This window comes from Mesoplodon bidens (genome assembly GCF_964165515.1).
Source record: "Mesoplodon bidens genome assembly, chromosome: 7".
Lineage (NCBI taxonomy): Eukaryota > Metazoa > Chordata > Mammalia > Artiodactyla > Ziphiidae > Mesoplodon > Mesoplodon bidens.
Genome location: NC_138164.1, coordinates 74,811,437 through 74,830,537, shown reverse-complemented (window position 1 = coordinate 74,830,537; position 19,101 = coordinate 74,811,437). Strand labels below are relative to the sequence as shown.

Here is a 19,101-nt window from a genome sequence, read left to right as displayed (position 1 = left end):
AAATCAGTTTGGGAAACATTCAGTAAAACTTTAACATATTAATTTTCAGCACCCAAGGATATATCATATTTAATATAGCTGTTTGATTGAACAGTTCTTTACTTGATGTGTAAAGTTCATATTTGCTGTTGGGTTTTGGTTTTATTTTTCAAGACCCATTCTAGGAAAGGCATAAATGGGGGGGCAAAAGAAGGAAAAAAAAGAAACACTGTAAATCACTCATTTAATGGGATGCTACATAAATTGGGAAGTAGACTGAAAAGCATGGATCATGTCATCAGAAAAATTTACTAGTCATTCATTGAAATAATCATTAATTTTGTTGATGAAAAATAGCAGCATATCAGTTAATAATAGAATTTAATTTTAAAAAATATGAACTCAAATTAAAGAGTAAGTGTGCCTAAAGGAGAAAAAAATAAAGTATGCTTTCTTGGATTTGTGGACTGTAGGGTACAGCCACCTCTGTTTGAATTTTCTTAGTTCCTCTCCAAGTGTATTGTAAGAACTGTCAGAGTGGTGAAAACAAAATGCAGAGTAGAGGTCAGCTAAACATCTGATTCGATCTATTTTAATAAATATGAGGATAAAATCCACATCCTGTTTCTCAGCCATACTTGGTAACCACTGTACTCACAAATGTTTAACGTCTGGCTATTCAGTAGCCTGGAAAGGGTGAGTCATCATCAAGTGTAGATTTTCAGTATTTTGTGGAAATTGCTCATCTTTTGTTAGTGATGGATTTACTGCAGTGCAGTGTTTCAGCTTTGTACTCTGTTCTCAGCCTGATGGTGTGACTCTGTCAAGGCTAGAGTACAGGTCCCCTGGCTTTTTATGGTTGATCGATGACCAGTGGGGCTCTTCTAAAAGGCATTAAGATTAACCTAGGCAAACAGTTTTCTGTATCCAGTAAAAGTGGAAATCGGAAATAGTCTTTCAACAAATAATTATCTAACACCTTACTATGTATCAGATAGTGTTCTGCATCCTGGTGGCACAATACCCATCTACTAGGAGGAGGGGGAGGGGTGGATAGACAAATGTATATAACAGTAAAAATGTAATATGATAGATTCCATGACAGCATAGCACAGAGTGTACTAGGAGTACCCAGCAGGGCCATCTATTCCAGATTTAGCAGGAAGAAAGAAAGAAAGAGGAGGGATCAAGGAAGCCTTCCCTAGGGATGACTCTAGAGATAGTGACTATCTAATCCTAGAAATGTGGGATCAGTATTAGAGTGATAGATTACTCTATCAGTGCAGATAGCTTTTCGTTGTAACTATTTCTAAGGTAGAACTGAGGATTCTTCCTTTCTCCACACTCCTTTTTTTCCTTCTCTTCTTTTCTGTTTCCTGTCTCACTTCTTCCCTCCCTGTCTCTTTCTCTTCCTCTTTCTTTTCCTCCCTTTCTCCTTCTTTCCTTCATTATGAATTCATGAGTACAGAATCGTATTAATCAGATTCTTGGTTCATGACCCACTCTCATCATTGGACAATTTCTGGCTCTCCTTCGCTCATTCATTCATTCACTGATTTATGATGCTATAGTAAATACATATGAATTTATTAACAATTTCTTTCACCTGTCTTTTTGCTTTTCTCCTATTTCATCCCCTCACTCCTTCTAAAAGGTAACCATTGTCCTGAATTGTGTATATCATCCATTTTTTCACTGGTTTTCTTTGTTTCATATATAACATACCCAAGTAACACATTGCTTAGTTAGTTTTTAACTCAACAAAAAATAATATTCTTCTATATGTAATCTGCTGGTATTTTTTTCACTCAACATCATACTAATATGATTCACTGTGTTTTTATTTGTAACTGAATTCATTGTTTCACTTCATCGAATATTCCATTGTGTGAATATACCACAAATTATCCATTCTCCTGTTCCTAGGCAATTGAGTTGTTTCCATTTATGTTGTTCTGACCAGTGCTGCTATGAATATTCTTTTTCTTCTGCCTGAGACATATTTGAAAGTTTCTGCAGAGTATATACCTAGGGAAGGAAATATCGGCTCATAGGGTATGCAGAAGTTAAACTTAATATGGAATTGTTTTCCAAAGCTATTGCACCAACTTGCATTTCCACCAGAATTATATAAGAGCTTATGTTGATACAATCCTAACACTTGGTCTTGTGAGATTAATTTCTGTCAATTGAATGCCACATAATGTGAATACTATCTTATGGTGTGTGGTTTTAATTCTTATTTCCCAGGTTACTAATGAGTTTGTGCATCTCTTGGTATATTTATTGGTCATATATGTTTCCTCTAACCTTTCAATTATAAGATTTTAGCATTAGTTTATACTAATGAATACTTGCTATTTTTATATATGCAGTTTTTATGACATCTTAATTAGAAAAATATGCATAGTCATTAAAGTGAAATAAAAACCTATTTTGGTAGTACATAAAATGGTGGGTAAATTTCTAATACAAGATATGCAGTCAAAATAGTTAACAAATTAAAAGAATAGGAAATAATTCTATTTTGAAAGTATGTTATGACTTTTTTTCATAGCCTGTTGTTTATTTTTATTTTGACAGAACGATTTCGAGATTTACTACTTCCTCCATCTAGTCAAGACTCCGAGATTCTGCCATTCATTCAATCTAGAAATTATCCCAAGTAAGCAATAGGAGTTCCCTAGGTATTATAAAGGGAATGTGCATAATGATGGGTGAACTTTGGGAGGGCAAAGAAAAAATGTTTCCTTTTTAGGATTTCTGAAAAGGCCTGAAAAACCTAACCCAACTAACTAGAGCATCTCCTGCTCTATAATGGCTCAGGCTCTTCACAGCTAATCTCTCATTGGGTTTCCTGTTTTCTATCCTTTAAATGTAAGGATTTATATATATATATATATATATATACACACATATTTTTAAACATCTTTATTGGAGTATAATTGCTTTACAATGATGTGTTAGTTTAAACATCTTTATTGGAGTATAATTGCTTTACAATGATGTGTTAGTTTCTGGTTTATAACAAAGTGAATCAGTTATACATATACATATATCCCCATATCTCCTCCCCCTCTTGTGTCTCCCTCCCACCCTCCCTATCCCACCCTCCCTATCCCACCCCTCTAGGTGGTCACAAAGCATCGAGCTGATCTCCCTGTGCTATTTATAGCACTAGCTAGCTATTTTACGTTTGGTAGTGTATATATGTCCAGGCCACTCTCTCACTTTGTCTCAGCTTACCCTTCCCCCTACCCATATCTTCAAGTCCATTTTCTAGTAAGTCTGTGTCTTTATTCCCGTCTTGCCCCTAGGTTCTTCATAACATTTTTTTTTTTTAGATTCCATGTATATGTGTTAGCATATGGTATTCGTTTTTTCTCTTTCTGACTTCACTCTATATGACAGACTCTAAGTCCATCCACCTCACTACAAATAACTCAGTTTCATTTCTTTTTATGGCTAATATTCCATTGTATATATGTGCCACATCTTCTTTATCCATTCATCTGTTGATGGACACTTAGGTTGCTTCCATGTCCTGGCTATTGTAAATAGTGCTGCAATGAACATTGTGGTACATGACTCTTTTTGAATTATGGGTTTCTCAGGGTATATGCCCAGTAGTGAGACTTCTGGGTCATATGGTAGTTCTACTTTTAGATTTTTAAGGAACCTCCATACTGTTCTCCATAGTGGCTGTATCAATTTACATTCGCACTACATTAAGATTATTCTGATTCTTTTACTGACTCATTGAATATAGACTCCATTTGTGAGAAATATGTTTTAAGAGCTAAAATATGGGTTAAGAAGTGACTTATTTGCCCTATATTACGTGGTGTCACAGAGTGATATTTATAGAGGATAATGTAGCTGACCTTCTTTAAGTGAGACTCACTTTACACTGGTTAATATAGGCTGATGAATGGACAGTGGTAATTTGGATTGGAGGTGGGTTCTCTAGTGAGCATAGTGTCCCTATAATCTTGAGCATCTTATAGAGACACCTAACAGATAATGAAACATGGAAAAAGGTGTCTTTTATTTAGGGAAAAAATTCATGAAGAGAACTGACTAGTTCTTGAAATGTGTGTGTACGTGTGTTTTTTAAGGGAAAGTCATTTTTTAAAAAACGTTACATGCGATGATGCTGGGGAACGTTGTTCTAAAATATAATAATGTTAATTAGTCACATTCTTACATTCCTGAATTCAAAGTTGACCCATTGCCAAAACCGGGCACATCCATTCTCATCAGAATGTCATAGAAGACATTGCACCATGAAAATTCACAGAGCAGGAATAGATGTGTCAGAAATAGACAGATGAGTGAAAAGCAGGAAATGAATGAATACTTAATAGAAAGTAAATATTGATTCATAGGTTAGAGGAAAGAAATGGAGATAATGAGCTTAAGTTTTGTTGCTCATTTCTTAGCTGTCATCCTCATTATTAACTGTGAAGTCTTTAGGTTTATAATGTATTTAGAATAGACGGTAGCTATAAATATTCTTATCCTTGTAAATGCAGCTTCGGGATGTAAAATGGTTGAAGACATTTGGCATAATTTTACTCACAAATGACTTGCAACCATGTTGGCAATTAGGCCAGCAAAACATATTCCAATGGCTCTGAAAATTTAATCATAATACATATAAAAATATTGTGGAAACCAGGAATAAAATGTCACGTATCTCTCTTTGGTTCTCATAAAGATCAAATTCTCTGGAATGCTTAATGTCAGAACTGTTTAGAGAGGGGAATACTATTTATGGCAAAATTCAGAGCTCTTTCTTTTTGGCTTGGTTTGCTACCAGAGGACAACCTTGATTATTTGGACAATAAAAGCAATGTCTCAACTTAATGTCATTTCCAATGGGCTGTTTAAAAATGGCTTAAAACAGTGATATGGAGTAATATACTTAAATTGCAGAGCCTCAGGTGACCTTTCCAGATGTCATCTATTCTCCAAATTGTCTTCCTTTCTCTTCCCAAAGAAAGTTTTGAGTTCCTCTTCTTCCAGAGACCCTCCCTCCCACTTCAGTAATTTTTGTTCAATCTGCACACTTGTAATATATTTGTTACCTGAGCGAAGTTATTCTCATTTGTAATAAAAAATAGCAACATTTAACACTTTTTACATGCCAGGATTGTGTTATGTGCTTTATATGCATTATTTCATTTAATCTTTACCATCCCTTATGAGTTAGGTAGGACCATTTTCCCAATTTTACAGATTTTACAGATTAAGGGACGAAAATTTAAAGGGGTTAAGTGACTTATCCAAAGTCACATGACAGAGCTGGGTCTCAAACCCAGGTCTGTTTGGCCCCCAAATTATACCTAATTGTGCTATACTGTCTCTCATTTATTCATCTGTCCATTTTTCCATTCTTCAAATATTTATTGAAAAACTACATGCACCAGAAGCAGTCATAATTACTGAAAATACAAAAATACTTAGGACATAGTATATGGCTTTGAGGGACCTAGAGTCCAATGGGGGAAAAGCAGAATCAGAGTTTAATGGAGAAATTAATTATAGTAATATGATAAGTCCTATAAATTATAGAGAAGTACTAAATTCAATCGGAGAAGAGAAGATAAAGTGCCTTCCTGTCTAGGCAATTCATGTAAAGTTTAATTTTCCCTTTGGGGAAAATCTTGACAAGTGCTATGGAACCAGATGAAGAGGCTTTTTATAGATGGAACAAAGAGCATAACAGCATATGGAACCATGAAAGTGGGTGGTTCATTGAGAGATCATATTTCATATTCAGGAGGGAAGTGATAAAGGATCATTTCTGTCATAATCGTAATAGGGAAAAGCAGATAGATGTCTGAGAATGTTAGGAGGCACAATCAGGAGAATGGGATGACTACTGGACAAAAAGAAGACGGGGGAGAGGATGAAAGGGTGAGGGGAAGGAAGGGAAGAGGAAGGACTTCAAGGAAGGTATTCAAATAGTTTCACTTGTATCGCATGCTGGCTTACTGTCCCCATGACTGAGGACAAGTGGGAAGTCTTTCTGAACATGATTTGTTTTCCCTCTATTTCAAATACAATATTAGCACTACAGGAAAAACTCCCTGTTTCTCCTTTACTCTCACATACAATACTTCTAACACCAGGTACGTGGGAGTTTTTCCCGCACCAACCAATTCTTTGATACCAGATGGGTGTCTGGCAATTCAATTCAATTCTGACACTAACCAGAGTTAGTTGCAGACCCTACAGCTTAAGGGTTCAGTCCCATAATATTGCTCACTCCCACTTCAGATGCCAATCACAAGTAGTAGGTTCCCAAGTTACTTACAGCTTCTGCCCAAATTAGCTACAAATCAGGGTTCCCATGACCCTCTCCTTGGATTCTGTCCTTCACTCACAGAACTCAGGGAAACACCTACGGATTTATTATACAATAAAGGATATGAAAAAGCATACAGATGAACAGCCAGATGAAGAGATACATAAGGTGAAGTCTGGAAGTATCGGAAGTGCAGGAGATTCTGTCCCCATAGAGTTGGCATCCACCAACCCCTTGGCATGTAGATGTGTTCAGCAACCTGGGAGCTCTCTAAACCCCTTTTTATGGAGGCTTCGTCACAGAGGCATGGTCAGTTATTAACTTCATTTCCAGCTCCTCTCCCCTCTCCAGAGAATAGGGGGGTGGAGCTGAAACTTCCAAGCTTCTAATCATGGCCTGGCATTTCTGGTGACCAGCTGCATCCTGGAGCCCACCAAGAATTGCCTCATCAGAACAAGAGACATTCCTAGAATCAGGAAATTCCAAGAATATAGGAACTCTGTGTCAGATGCTCCTATCATTAAGGAAATTACAAAGGTCTTAGGAACTCTGTGTCAGGAATGAGTCAAAGACTAAATACTAGAATAAAAGATTTTCCTAGTACCCATATGTACAAAAGTTTAGGAGCTCTGTGTCAAGAACTAGGGATGGGTGGGTAGATAGACAGATAAGTACCTTCCCTCTAGTGTTGCTTTGAGGGACACACAGTGCCTGGCATAATTCTACCTCATAAAGCTTTGTAATTGTTAAATAAAATGATGTAAAGTACCTGACCCTTTGCAAATGTGAATTCTCATTAGTATCCCCATTCCCAGCTCTATTCTACCTTTTCCCAAAGCTATGCCTCACCTCAGGGCAGGGTGGTGAGGTTCTACCCCATGGTCTGCTTTAGTGTCTTCATTCCAGTCTAGATCCTGCCAGAACGGACATGTTCTGCCCAACAATGATGGCTCTGGGTGATGGGATCTGATTGCACAGTGATTACTCAGGAAGGGACTCTTTCTATTGTGGGCCTGCTTACGATGGATGCACAGCTGTTCTAGTAGTTTCCACAATCACAGCTAGTCATAACATTCTTCATAATGTACATAATATTAAAGGATTACTGTCTCTCATTTTCTCATCCCTAAACTTAGGTTTTCTTTTATTTAGTAGATGATATTCCAACACCTGGCTGGCAGGAGATCTAAAACAATTGATATTTTTAGGATTCTTAATTCTTGAATATTTTCGAATCTAGGCAAACATAATGTCAAAATTAAGCTGATCTATCCATAGCTAGTAGGTCCAAGGATGCCTCTGTGCTGAGTGAGAGAATAACTGGTTCTGGACTCAAATAAGACCTGGTTCAGGATGGGGCCAAGATGAACCTGTAGCTGGGAGGTCAGGAAGCTGAAACCTTAGAACAAGTTGAGGAAGTAAACACTTTCTAGGAGATTAAGTTAAGCATATTGGATTCTCCATCTAGTGCCTTTGCGAGCTATTTACTTTCTTTGTTCTGCCTCATCCTGCATTCTCAGCTGTCATACATCTTCTCAGACACCAGCTGTTTTTAGTTTTTTAATTTTTTATTTGTCTTTGACTCAGAAATTGTCTATCAGTTGAGAGAGAAAGTGGCCTGAAGTTCTTCCTTTGTTAAAAATCTTAAAATCCTATCTTAACATCCTTGGATAGAAACAACCTCCTTTTTGCATAAGGTGATATATAGCTCCTCAACAAAATTCTCAGCTCTAGAAGAGTCAGATATTATCAAAGTTAAGCCATGATTTTAGAAACACTTTATGAGCCTATAGTAAAAATGAATATTAAAAAAGCAGTTAAAATGAATTATTCATAATGGTTATGGTAGTATAATTTTGATAATATACTTGTTTTATGGGAACTTTTAGCCAAAGAATTTTTCTCCTTGCAGCCCCTAAATTAATTATCGGTTTCTGTTGGAAAATCTTGATTAAATGATTCAGAACTCTAAGAAACAGACATCAATCAAAGCAGTTTTTCGAACAATGTTGCTTTTATTTATGCATGAGATTGTATTATGTATTAATCACTCATTCGTTAATTATGGAGATTTCTTAGCCCTCTGCTGGTGAAGTTTTCTTCCTTAAGTTGTTCCTAAAGTCTAAGCAGTGTGGACCACTACCCACCGCCTCCCACTCAGTCTTAACTTAAATGTTAAGGGCCTGCCTGGGTCACCATATTTAAAATCCCCACCTGCACCAGCTCACTCTCTATCCTCCTACCTGCTCTTCTAGCACCATCAATGTCACATAGGATATTGTTAGAAACACAAGTTCTCAGACTTTACCCCAGACTTACTGACCCAGAAAATCTGGGGGTGGAGGCCAGCACTCTGTGTTTTATAGCAGGTCCTCCAAACAATTCAGATGCACACTAGCATTTGAGGACCATTAGAGAAAGATTTCAAAGACTTTCTCAAGCTTTTTAACTCCCTCCCACTCCTTGTTGTTTTTATTGATATGATTACTTCCTGGGAAAGGAATAGTCTAAAACTGCAACTGTCCTTTCCAGGGAAACAGGTAATCACATTCACCTTTTTCCAAGAAACAACTGTTATATGAAGGATGGCTCTAAACCCTTCCATCCTGCAAACCAGGAATTTCCAGGAGTTCCTTGATATAATGTGCCCTTTTCATATTTTGTTTTGCCTTTATGTATTATCCCTAACCAAAATAATTTCTAATTGACTGTAATCATTAATATGTGATCATTAAGAAGATGAGCTTTGGAGTCAGTCTTACAAGAAATTTAGTAATGCTTCTTAATAGAAACTTGGCCTTGAGGAAATTACTTAACATTTTGAGTTTTGGTTCCCACCCCAGTAAAAGGGAGATTATACCTTCCTCTGAAGGTTGTTGTGTGAATTAGGAGTGAAGGTGTATATAGAACATTTAGGTAGGTCCTGGGTTAAATTTAATGTTCAATGAGGAGTATCTATTATTATGATACCTTATTTTAGGTTTTGGGAGGTAAGGGTCTCTGATAGTTTTTGATTTTTAAAAAAATTAGAATCATTTTTAAAGTAAAAGTTAATCAGATGAAGATAACAAAGGCAAATAATTTTCCAGAAATGTACATTTGCACCAGCATTAAACGTATGTAAATTATAACTCTTTATTCTTAATAATAAAATCTAACATTTATCACACACTTACTATGTCCAGGCACCATGATAAAAGTTTTATCAAGTATATTTGCATTCAGCTACATAAAACAGAAACATAGCTAAAAGTGATGAGGGCTTGTTTTTCTCATGTGACAAGAAGTACCAAGGTAAGTGGTCGCTTATATTAATTCAGGGTCAGCATATTACATCTGAGGTGTCTGCAACTCCCCTTTCCTTCTCTCGATTGCGAGATGCCTCTTTCAGCTTCAGCCATCGTATTCTCTTTCCAGACAGAAGAAAGAAGAGCAGAGGGCATAAAAGGTGCAGGCAAGCTGAGTCAGCATCCTCTTCAAGGAGCTGCTCAGAACCCCAACCTCAAACATCTTACATCTTATTACCCTAAAGTGGGTCTTATGTCTTTGTAAGAAAGGGTGGGAAATACAGTCATTTTTTTTTTTCTCAAGTGGATATATTACTGTAATGCCACCACCAATTGGGAATAAGGGAGAGAAAACAGATAAAGGGTAGACAACCAGTGGTCTTTACCTTGCCTGAATTATCTCATTTAATCCTTACAATAACCAGTGAGGTGTGTATTATTTACATCACCTTCTGTTTACAAAGAGTGTAATTGAAGTACAAAGTGATAGGTAACTTGCTCAAGGTTACATAGCTACTAGCTGGTGAAGCCATGATTTAAACTCGATTTAGAGCCTACATTCTAATTTACTATATTACTATATAGTAAACACATAGTTTTATTCATCTTCCTTAAATTTTCTTTAATAGCTCTTTTAAGTTGCAATTTTCCCTCCTACTTGGATTTTAAAAGGCTATTTTTTGCTGTTAAAATCTCTGTACTGAAAGTAATTGCTGTGAAAGTTTTGAGAACAGAAAATTTTACCCTAGTGTGAGCATTCTCCCCTCTAGTGAATGAGGTTGCAAGCGTATTATCTCTAAATTAAAGGCAAATGAACATGTTGAGCATATTTTATTCTTTCAGTACTTCTTTCAACCAAAATTTTTTAGTGCCTATTGTACGCCAGCAACTGGAGATAACAACTGAGCAAAACTATTTTAACAGTGTCCTGGTTTTCCTGGGTTTTTGAGTTAGTAGTAAAACCCAAGGAGAAAATCTGGTGATTCCTAGACAATAGGGCTAGCTGTATTTATAAAAATATGTTTTATTTTTTATGGCATTTTATTGTTTTCAAAGCACTTTCATGTGTAGTATTTTGTTTGTTACACCCATTTATTCTATGAGTTTATCTTACTTATATAATTTACCTCTTGTTTATTAAAAGCCTCTAATCAATCAAAGTGTAAGCATAGAAGCTAGAATGATAGAAACTTATAGCAGTAGAGTGATTATTTCATTCTGTCTGAAAAATATTGCAGCTGGTAAGTTGTGTCACAGCTGAAATCCAGCATTTTAGGGTTCTGTTATTCCAGAATCACCTAGGGAGGAGAAAAATGGTGGCAGAGGAAGGTGAGACAAAATATTAAAATCCGTATACTCACAAAATATGGTAATATTACACTTAATTCCCAAAGGTTGTCTAACTTTATAGGTTGAGATTTTGTTGATGATATTTCTGAACTCTTACTTTCTTGGATTATATTTTTAAATATAGTTCTGTGTCATTGTTTTGGTTTTGATTTCAGAGTCAACAGTTATATATATATATGTATATGACATTACTTGCCTGTCTTCCTTTTCAGCTACTTTCTTTTTTTCTGTTGGTATTTAGTGACCATTTTTCTACAATAGTTATTCTCTGTCTCCTGGTAATGCTGATATGAATTATGTATGATTTTATTTGCATTCCTTATTGATCGTACAATTTTGGGGAAGATTCACATTCAGATAGCAGACATTACCCTCCAGATCTTGAAATAACTAAATCATCACTTTCTATAAAGTTTTGAAGAAGATAATATTCACAGAATACAAAAGAAAAATAGAGGGAAAAATCTCATTTTATTATCAACATTAATGGAATTCTCTGGAAAGACGCATTAGAGCAGTGCTTCTCAGACTTTAATGTGTTTACAAACCACCCAGAGGCCTTAATAAAACACAGATTCTGATTCAGTAAGTCTGAGGTTGGATCTAAAATTCTGTCTTCTAACAAGTTCTCATATAAAATTAATGCTATTGGTCCAAGAACCACACTTTGGATGGAAACATACTACATATTAGCCAAAGCCTAATGAAAGGCTTTTCATCCCTTTCAAGGTCAAATTTTATCACATCTGTAACCAGGGAAGAGAGGAGTTCTCAGTATGCTGAACAGAAAAGAAGAGAGTAGAATAAGGAAGTCTCTTGCCTCATGGTCTCCTATCTTTGATAACAAAGGAAAATCTGAAAGCACACCCCACCGAGCTGAATTACCAATGATTAGTAACATCATATCTGTAACAATGTTTTTTCCTTAAAGTCTATTTTATCTGAACTAAGTGTTGACTACAAATATTTTACTTTCGAATAAATTTTCCTTCTATATCTTTATTCTTTAACTTTCAACTTTTTTGTACCCTATTTTTTAGCTGAGTCTCTTGAAAAAACCCATGACTCAATTTTATTGTCTTATTTTAGTCTGACAGTCTTTCCCGTTGAGCTGAAGATGTTAGTTCATTTATGTTGAATTACATTCTGCAGAATTATTTTGTACTCATTATTTGTCCCACGTTTTCTGTTTCTTCCCCTACACTCTCTCTTTTTTTTTTTTTTGCCTGTGAAGACGAGATGCATAATAATGACATTTTACTTCTATTTCTTAATTGAATTGAGCTCTCTACACTAATGGAAAAGAAATGACAAAACAAAATATAGCATATATAAATTTGAGGTTTAAGAGTTTATTCACACTAAAATTAGCCAGCAAATAAGCCAGCGAGCTATACACCTTGCTTTCAGCAGGAGGATAAGTTGCCACATGCAAAAAAGAAGAAAGCTAGGAAAGGGATGGAATGATTTGTTTGAGAAAAAGAAATTGTAAAATATTTGCACCTAAATGCAGATAAGTGGACAGAAAATAAAAAGATTCGGTTATCATCTTAATAAATAACATTCCAAATTAAATACAATTTAAAAAATAGCACTCTATTGGAAAGTCTGATGTAGTATAAAAGTCTAAACTAAAGATCTAAACTCAATCTTAAAGTGTTTATTTTAACTGAATATATTCCCTCTAAAAGCTTTCAGAGGTAACTTTATTTTAGTGTGGCTTGCAGCTGGGTTTAAATATATGTTGGAATGGGGTGTGAAATTTGGCTAGGTGTTTTACTTGAAGATTCAGTTTTATTATCCACTTAATGCCAAGTAAGAAAAAATATTTATTTTTTTACCTTTATATACTGTTTTTTTAAATTAAATTGCTAGATTTATTTTATTTTTTATTTTAACTTTTTAATTTTTATTTTTTATTTATTTTATTTTTGGCTATGTTGGGTCTTCGTTGCTGCGCACAGGCTTTTCTCTGGTTGCGGCGATTAGGGGCTACTCTACGTTGCGGTGCGTGGGCTTCTCATTGAGATGGCTTCTCTTGTTGCAGAGCACGGGCTGTAGGCACACGGGCTCAGTAGTTGTGGCTCGTGGGCTCTAGAGAGAAGGCTCAGTAGTTGTGGTGGATGGGCTTAGTTGCTCCGGATCTTCCCGGACCAGGGCTCGAACCCATGTCTCCTGCATTGGCTGGCAGATTCTTAACCACTGTGCCACCAGGGAAGCCCTGGACAGTTACTATTTTTTAAGAAAGTTTTTTTTTGTAATAGGAAAAAAGCTTTAAAATGGCAGTGTTTTATATATGTGGGTCTTTTTTTTTAACATAAAGATATCTGGAACTAGTCAGTCCATAGAGGGTATGGCAATTTTGTAGTCATCATAAGTGTTTAGACCATCAAGTCAACATTTCAGGCACCAGGAAGGAGGAAAGAAGGGGACAGGGATAGAGATGCAACTTTCAACTGAGACAGCTTCCTTCAAGGAATCTTCCAGTTTTCCTAACTACACTTCCATTTATATCACATTAGACATAACAGTCACACAACCGAAATAGATGCAAGACAGTCTGGGAAATGTTGTATTTTGGCTGGGCACTTTGCTTCCCTGAATAACGTTAATGTTTTGTTACTAAGCAAGAATGAGACCTAAATGTCCATCAACAGATGAATGGATAAAGAAGTTGTGGTATATATATACAATGGACTATTACTTAGCCATGAATAATGGCTCAGAATGAAATAATGCCATTTATAACAACATGGGTGGACCTAGAGATTATCATACTAAGTGAAGTAAGCCAGACAAAGACAAATATCATATGATACTGCTTATATGTGGAATCTAAAAAAAAATGATACAAATGAACTTATTTACAAAACAGAAATAGACCCACAGACATAGAAAACAAACTTATGGTTACCAAAGGGGAAGGGGGGAAGGGATAAATTAGGAGCTTAGGATTAACATATACACACTATTATATATAAAGTAGATAACCAACAAGGACTTACTGTATAACCCAGGGAACTATATTCAATATTTTGTAATAACCTATAAGGGAAAATAATCTGAAAAAGAATAGATATATGTATAACTGAAATACTGTAAACTAACACAACATTGTAAATCAACTATACTTCAATCAAAAAAAAAAGCAAGAAAGAATGGGAGGATGAATATTGAGTGAACGATTTTCAAGTTCCATTGTAGTTAAGAAGGATTTCACACACATACACATGTACATTTGAATATACAATCACAAGTAGAGTAATCAAAGATTCCTTTGAGGTTGTGCTCTGCCTATTTCTATACTAATAAACCTAACCAGGGCAAGAAGAGGTACAGGGTTAATTTCTTTTCTGTTCACATGGTAAACGTTTCAGGAAATATTTCTGCTGCTGTCTTTACCATGGTGAATACTATTATTGAATTTAGACACAGTAAAACAAGATATTTTAATTTAGTCCAATATAGTAATAAAATACATCAAAGCTTTAACTAGTCCTTAGCTAACTATCATGGTCCTATATACATTTCCCTACACTTTAAATGAATGTTTCCCTCAAAATACCCATGCTTTGAAACAGATGTGCTTGTGTTAATACTGACAGTTCATAAACAACACTTCTTGTTCCTTTAAGCTTATCACTATGAGAAACAATGAAATGAGGCCCGAGCCATCACAAAACCTAGACACTAGCTTTATCATGTTTGGCACATAGTATAGAAATTTAATTTAACTCATTTTCATTTTTTCCACCTTTGTCTGCCTTCTCCACAGGCTCTACATTGATGGTCCCTTTGGAAGTCCATTTGAAGACTCACTGAACTATGAGGTTAGCCTCTGCGTGGCTGGAGGCATTGGAGTAACTCCTTTTGCATCAATACTCAACACTCTGCTGTATGTCATTTTGATCCATTATGTTAGTCCAAGTAGAGAACTGTCAATATTTCAGACAGCTCTCTTTCAGTAAGAAGTAATTCCTTCCAGAATTCTTTTACTTATTGTTCAAGGAACTCCATTTACTGACTGATAAGGGGAATAACTGAGTGATTCTCAATATGTGGTCTATGGCTTTCAGCGTGTTCTCTTGTAGAATAACGTCAGTATCACAGTTATGCATTCCTCTGTCCTTTTCCTCTGTTAAAGTCATTCCACCAGCCTCTGTTTCTTTTCTTTCTCATCAGGGGCAAGTGGCATTACTAATGCATTTAGTCAACAAATATTTTTGAGCACTTATGTGCTGATTGATCTTATAGTTTCTGGTAATACAGCAATGACTAAAGAGAGTCTCTGCCCTTAAAAAGTTTACATTCAAATGGGGCAGGAAGAAAATAAACCAGTGAAAAATTCATACATAACATTACTTCAGAAAATATTAGAACTATGATGAAGAGAAGAGAGATTAATGGGGTATAGAAATAAAGGGCCCAGGTTATTTTAGAAGTATGGTCAGGGAAAGCCTTTCTGAGGAGATGACAAATGAGCACATCATTCCTTGGTCTGTTACTCAGCAAATTTGTAACAGACTGAAGAATAAAAATTTCAAAGGTAAGATTGCTTAACCAGGATATACTTATTCAGTTATTTTAGTTCTAGGATTATAAGCAAAAATTAATGGACAGTAATTATCATGAAACCCACAAACAAAATCTACTCTGTTCACTTTTAAAGAAAACACAATTTGCATTAAAATTTTGTTTTATGAAGTACTAAAAAAGAAATAATAAGTTGAAGTGATGTGTTTGAATGCTATTCTATTTCCATTTTAAATACTTGATATAAATTTGGGACTTTTTGGAGGTTCTTCAAAAAATAACTATATTCCAAACCAGAAATTGTTTATGAAAACGTTTTGCAAGTTATTTGGACACCTAAAGTTTAAAAAAAGGAAGAATATTTTCTTAACCTCAAGCCTACTTCATAATTATAAGGAGGAATCCAGACTTGGAATTGTGAGTTGCTAGAATGCATTACATAGTAGGTGGTTGTGAAATCTCTTTCTTTAACAATTATTAAGAAGGGGGTAAACAACCAACTTTCTGGAATGGTTTTGGCTCATTTTGCCTGGAAACCAGGGCAAGATGACCATTGGAGTCCTGTTGAATGGTAGAATTCACTGAAAATAGAGAACTTTCTTTTCCTGAGATGCAGAGCTGATATTATTCTAATCCAGGAGTTTAGTTTATTGCCTTCAAATGGAAATGCATATAATATCCACAAGCATGACCACTTAAATTCATGGAGTATATCATATCTTTGAGTCAGTATATTGCATTTTAAATAAATTTGGGAGTTAAAGTAAGTGGTATGTCAGATGCTAGAATGTAAATGACTGTTTTTTCTATAGGTTGCTTACTAATGAGAAGCAAAATTTCAACTATATAGGGATTCTTAATTTTTTTGCCATCATAATCACTATCATGTTATTTTAATTTTAAAGGGATGACTGGAAACCATACAGGCTTAGAAGACTGTATTTTATTTGGGTGTGCAGAGACATCCAATCCTTCCGTTGGTTTGCAGACTTACTATGTGTGTTGTATAACAAGGTAAAATTAGGTTTGTTTTTACTTTTGCAGCTTTCTAAATTTAAAATAAATTATTTTATTTCAAATTGTAAAAGTAATAAGTGCTCACTATAGAATAAACCAGAAAATAGGCAGATAAGTAGTGAGGAGGGAAAAAAATCCCTTAAACTTAAAAAAAAAAAAAGGAGGTGACATCTGTTAATAATTTGGTACACATCTTTTCAGATATTGGTTTCTGTGAATTTGTGTGTATATCTAGAACATGTTTTAACGTGGAATGTTTTAACATAAAAATGTATGCATATGGCTGGTGATGTATGCATATAGGATACATATGCATGCAAATGTGAATGCATATGAGATTGTGACAGAGGACAGATAGAGGAAAACATCAACAGGCAATTACTATTACACCTTTCATCCTTTGTTCTAGTATCTCTTATCTCATCTCCACCTTTGATATTCCAAGTTGGATCATCAGCAGACTTTTGGCACAGTATACAGAATTTCAAAAATCCCAGATTCTAAGTTTTATTCCTTACAGAGATGAAAACAGGCATTTCCTTCTATCCTACATGTAACCTGTTACTTATCTATTAATGTATCTATCTTTATTTTTTAAGTTATTCAAGTAATACACATATGCATCTTGCTACAGATTTTTATAATAATCCACATGAAGCAAAATCCCCACCCAATCTTTGTAACCAGATGTAACTCACGAGCATTCTATACATTCTACCATACTATTTGTATTGTTCTGCACATTGCTTTCTATAAACTTATTACTATCTAACCAGACACAAAAGGACAACTGTTGTGTGATTCCTCTTATATAAGGCACCTAGAGTAGTCTAATTCCTAGAGACAAAAAGTAGAGTGGTGGTTGCCAGGTTTCCAGGAAGGACAAATGAGGAGTTACTGTTTAATGGACACAGAGTTTCAGATTGGGAAGATGAAGAAGTTCTGAAAATGGATTGGTGGTGATGGTTGCACAACAATGTGAATGTATTTAATGCTAATCAACTGTATACTTAAAAAACAGTTAAAATGATCAGTCTTATGCTATGTATATTTTACCACAATTTAAAAAAAGTGCAGATTTCTGGGGCTCACCAAGGGCCTGCTAAATCAGGAGGAAAAAAAAGGGAGAGATGAGAAGCCATTGAATGGATTTGAGCATACTTATATGATTGTAGATCATCTTGAGAGTGTGTGTGAATATACCAAGCCTCGGGGTACTGCAGTTTCTAGAGGGGCAGAAGATGAGTGATAAGTCAGTAAAGGAGATTGGTCAGAGTGGCCAGTGAGGTAGTAGGAAACCAAGAGGTAGTTCTGTCCTTGAGGTAAGGGAGAAAAATCTTTCAAGAAGAGCATCATCACCACTTTCAAATGTGTGGGTATTTTTTCTAGGTTAATGCCTGAGGATGGACTTCCTGAGTTGGAGGCTCTGAGGACTTTGGGAATGAATTTAAATTTTTAATATAGACTAAAAAAAGTGTCCCCCAAGGAGGCTAAAACAATTTACATTTCCACCAAAGAATATAAGAGAAATTTATTCCAAACATTATATCACCAATCTTTCAAATTTCTATCCATCTCTTAAACAGCGGCATCTCTGTAGTTTTCCCTGAATGCTAGTAAGACTGAACTTCTCTCCCTGTGCTTACCAACCACTTGTATTACTTTTTGGATTTCCTAATTCTACTTTTGCCTGTTTTTCTAGTTTAAAAAAATTGTTTTGCACTGATAGAGAGCATATACTTTTTTTTAATAAAAGGCTATAATTTGATCCAAGATGTGGAAAGGCACATTTGAATAATAAATGCTTTATAAGGCAAGTGGCAGGGCAGGAAAGGAATAAAGGAAAGACAAATATATAAATGGCTGGACATTCGAAGTAGTTCAATCTTAAGATTTCTTCTCAAACTTTTTGGTGGATATGCTTCACCCTTAGAGTAAATAATATAAAAGCTTAAAACTAGTGTAAATAATGTGGTGATGATTATCTCTACACACACCTCTGTATACCTGTTTCGATTTTTCACATCAAGAGGATGAACACTGGTCCTGCCTATGAGGAAGATGTTAAAAAGAAGTCTTTTTTTATTTTCTGTGTTTGCAACTGATTTACCAAGTTCAGTGTGTGTGTGTGTGTGTGTGTGTGTGTGTGTTTCTTTAGTAGATACTATTGCTTGTTTTCAATGACAGATAAGTTAAAATGGAGACATTGAAATCATTAAATACATTATTTAAGTCTGCATACTTTTCTCTGGAGGCTGTGGGCACCAAACACGTTATTTTTTTTCTTTTTGTTTAAATTAATTTTTATTGGAGTATAGTTGATTTACAATGTTGTGTTAGTTTCTACTGCACAGCAAAATGAATCGGCTATACATATACATATATCCTCTCTTTTTTGGATTTCCTTCCCATTTAGGTCACCACAGTGCATTAAGTAGAGTTCCCTGTGCTATACAGTATGTTCTCATTAGTTAAGAGAAAAACAAATATCGTATATTAACGCATATATGTGGAATCTAGAAAAATGGTATAGATGATCTTACTTCCAAACAGCAGTTATTGATGCAGGAGTTATTGGGGTGATTTCAGAGGAACATCCTGGTGGACATTTAAGACAAAAAT

At 35.2% G+C, this 19,101-nt stretch overlaps 1 protein-coding gene across 5 annotated transcripts in view; it reads left to right on the top strand.

Annotated features, from left to right (window-relative positions):
* Positions 1-19,101, top strand: part of NOX4 (NADPH oxidase 4) — a 135,788-nt gene that overhangs the window by 100,918 nt on the left and 15,769 nt on the right. For all 5 annotated transcript variants that reach the window (XM_081241473.1, XM_081241475.1, XM_081241476.1 and 2 more), the window contains 3 exons: positions 2,563-2,644; positions 14,705-14,824; positions 16,368-16,476. In XM_081241473.1, coding sequence (XP_081097599.1) covers positions 2,563-2,644; positions 14,705-14,824; positions 16,368-16,476 — 311 coding nt within the window. The remainder of the gene's footprint in view (positions 1-2,562; positions 2,645-14,704; positions 14,825-16,367; positions 16,477-19,101) is intronic.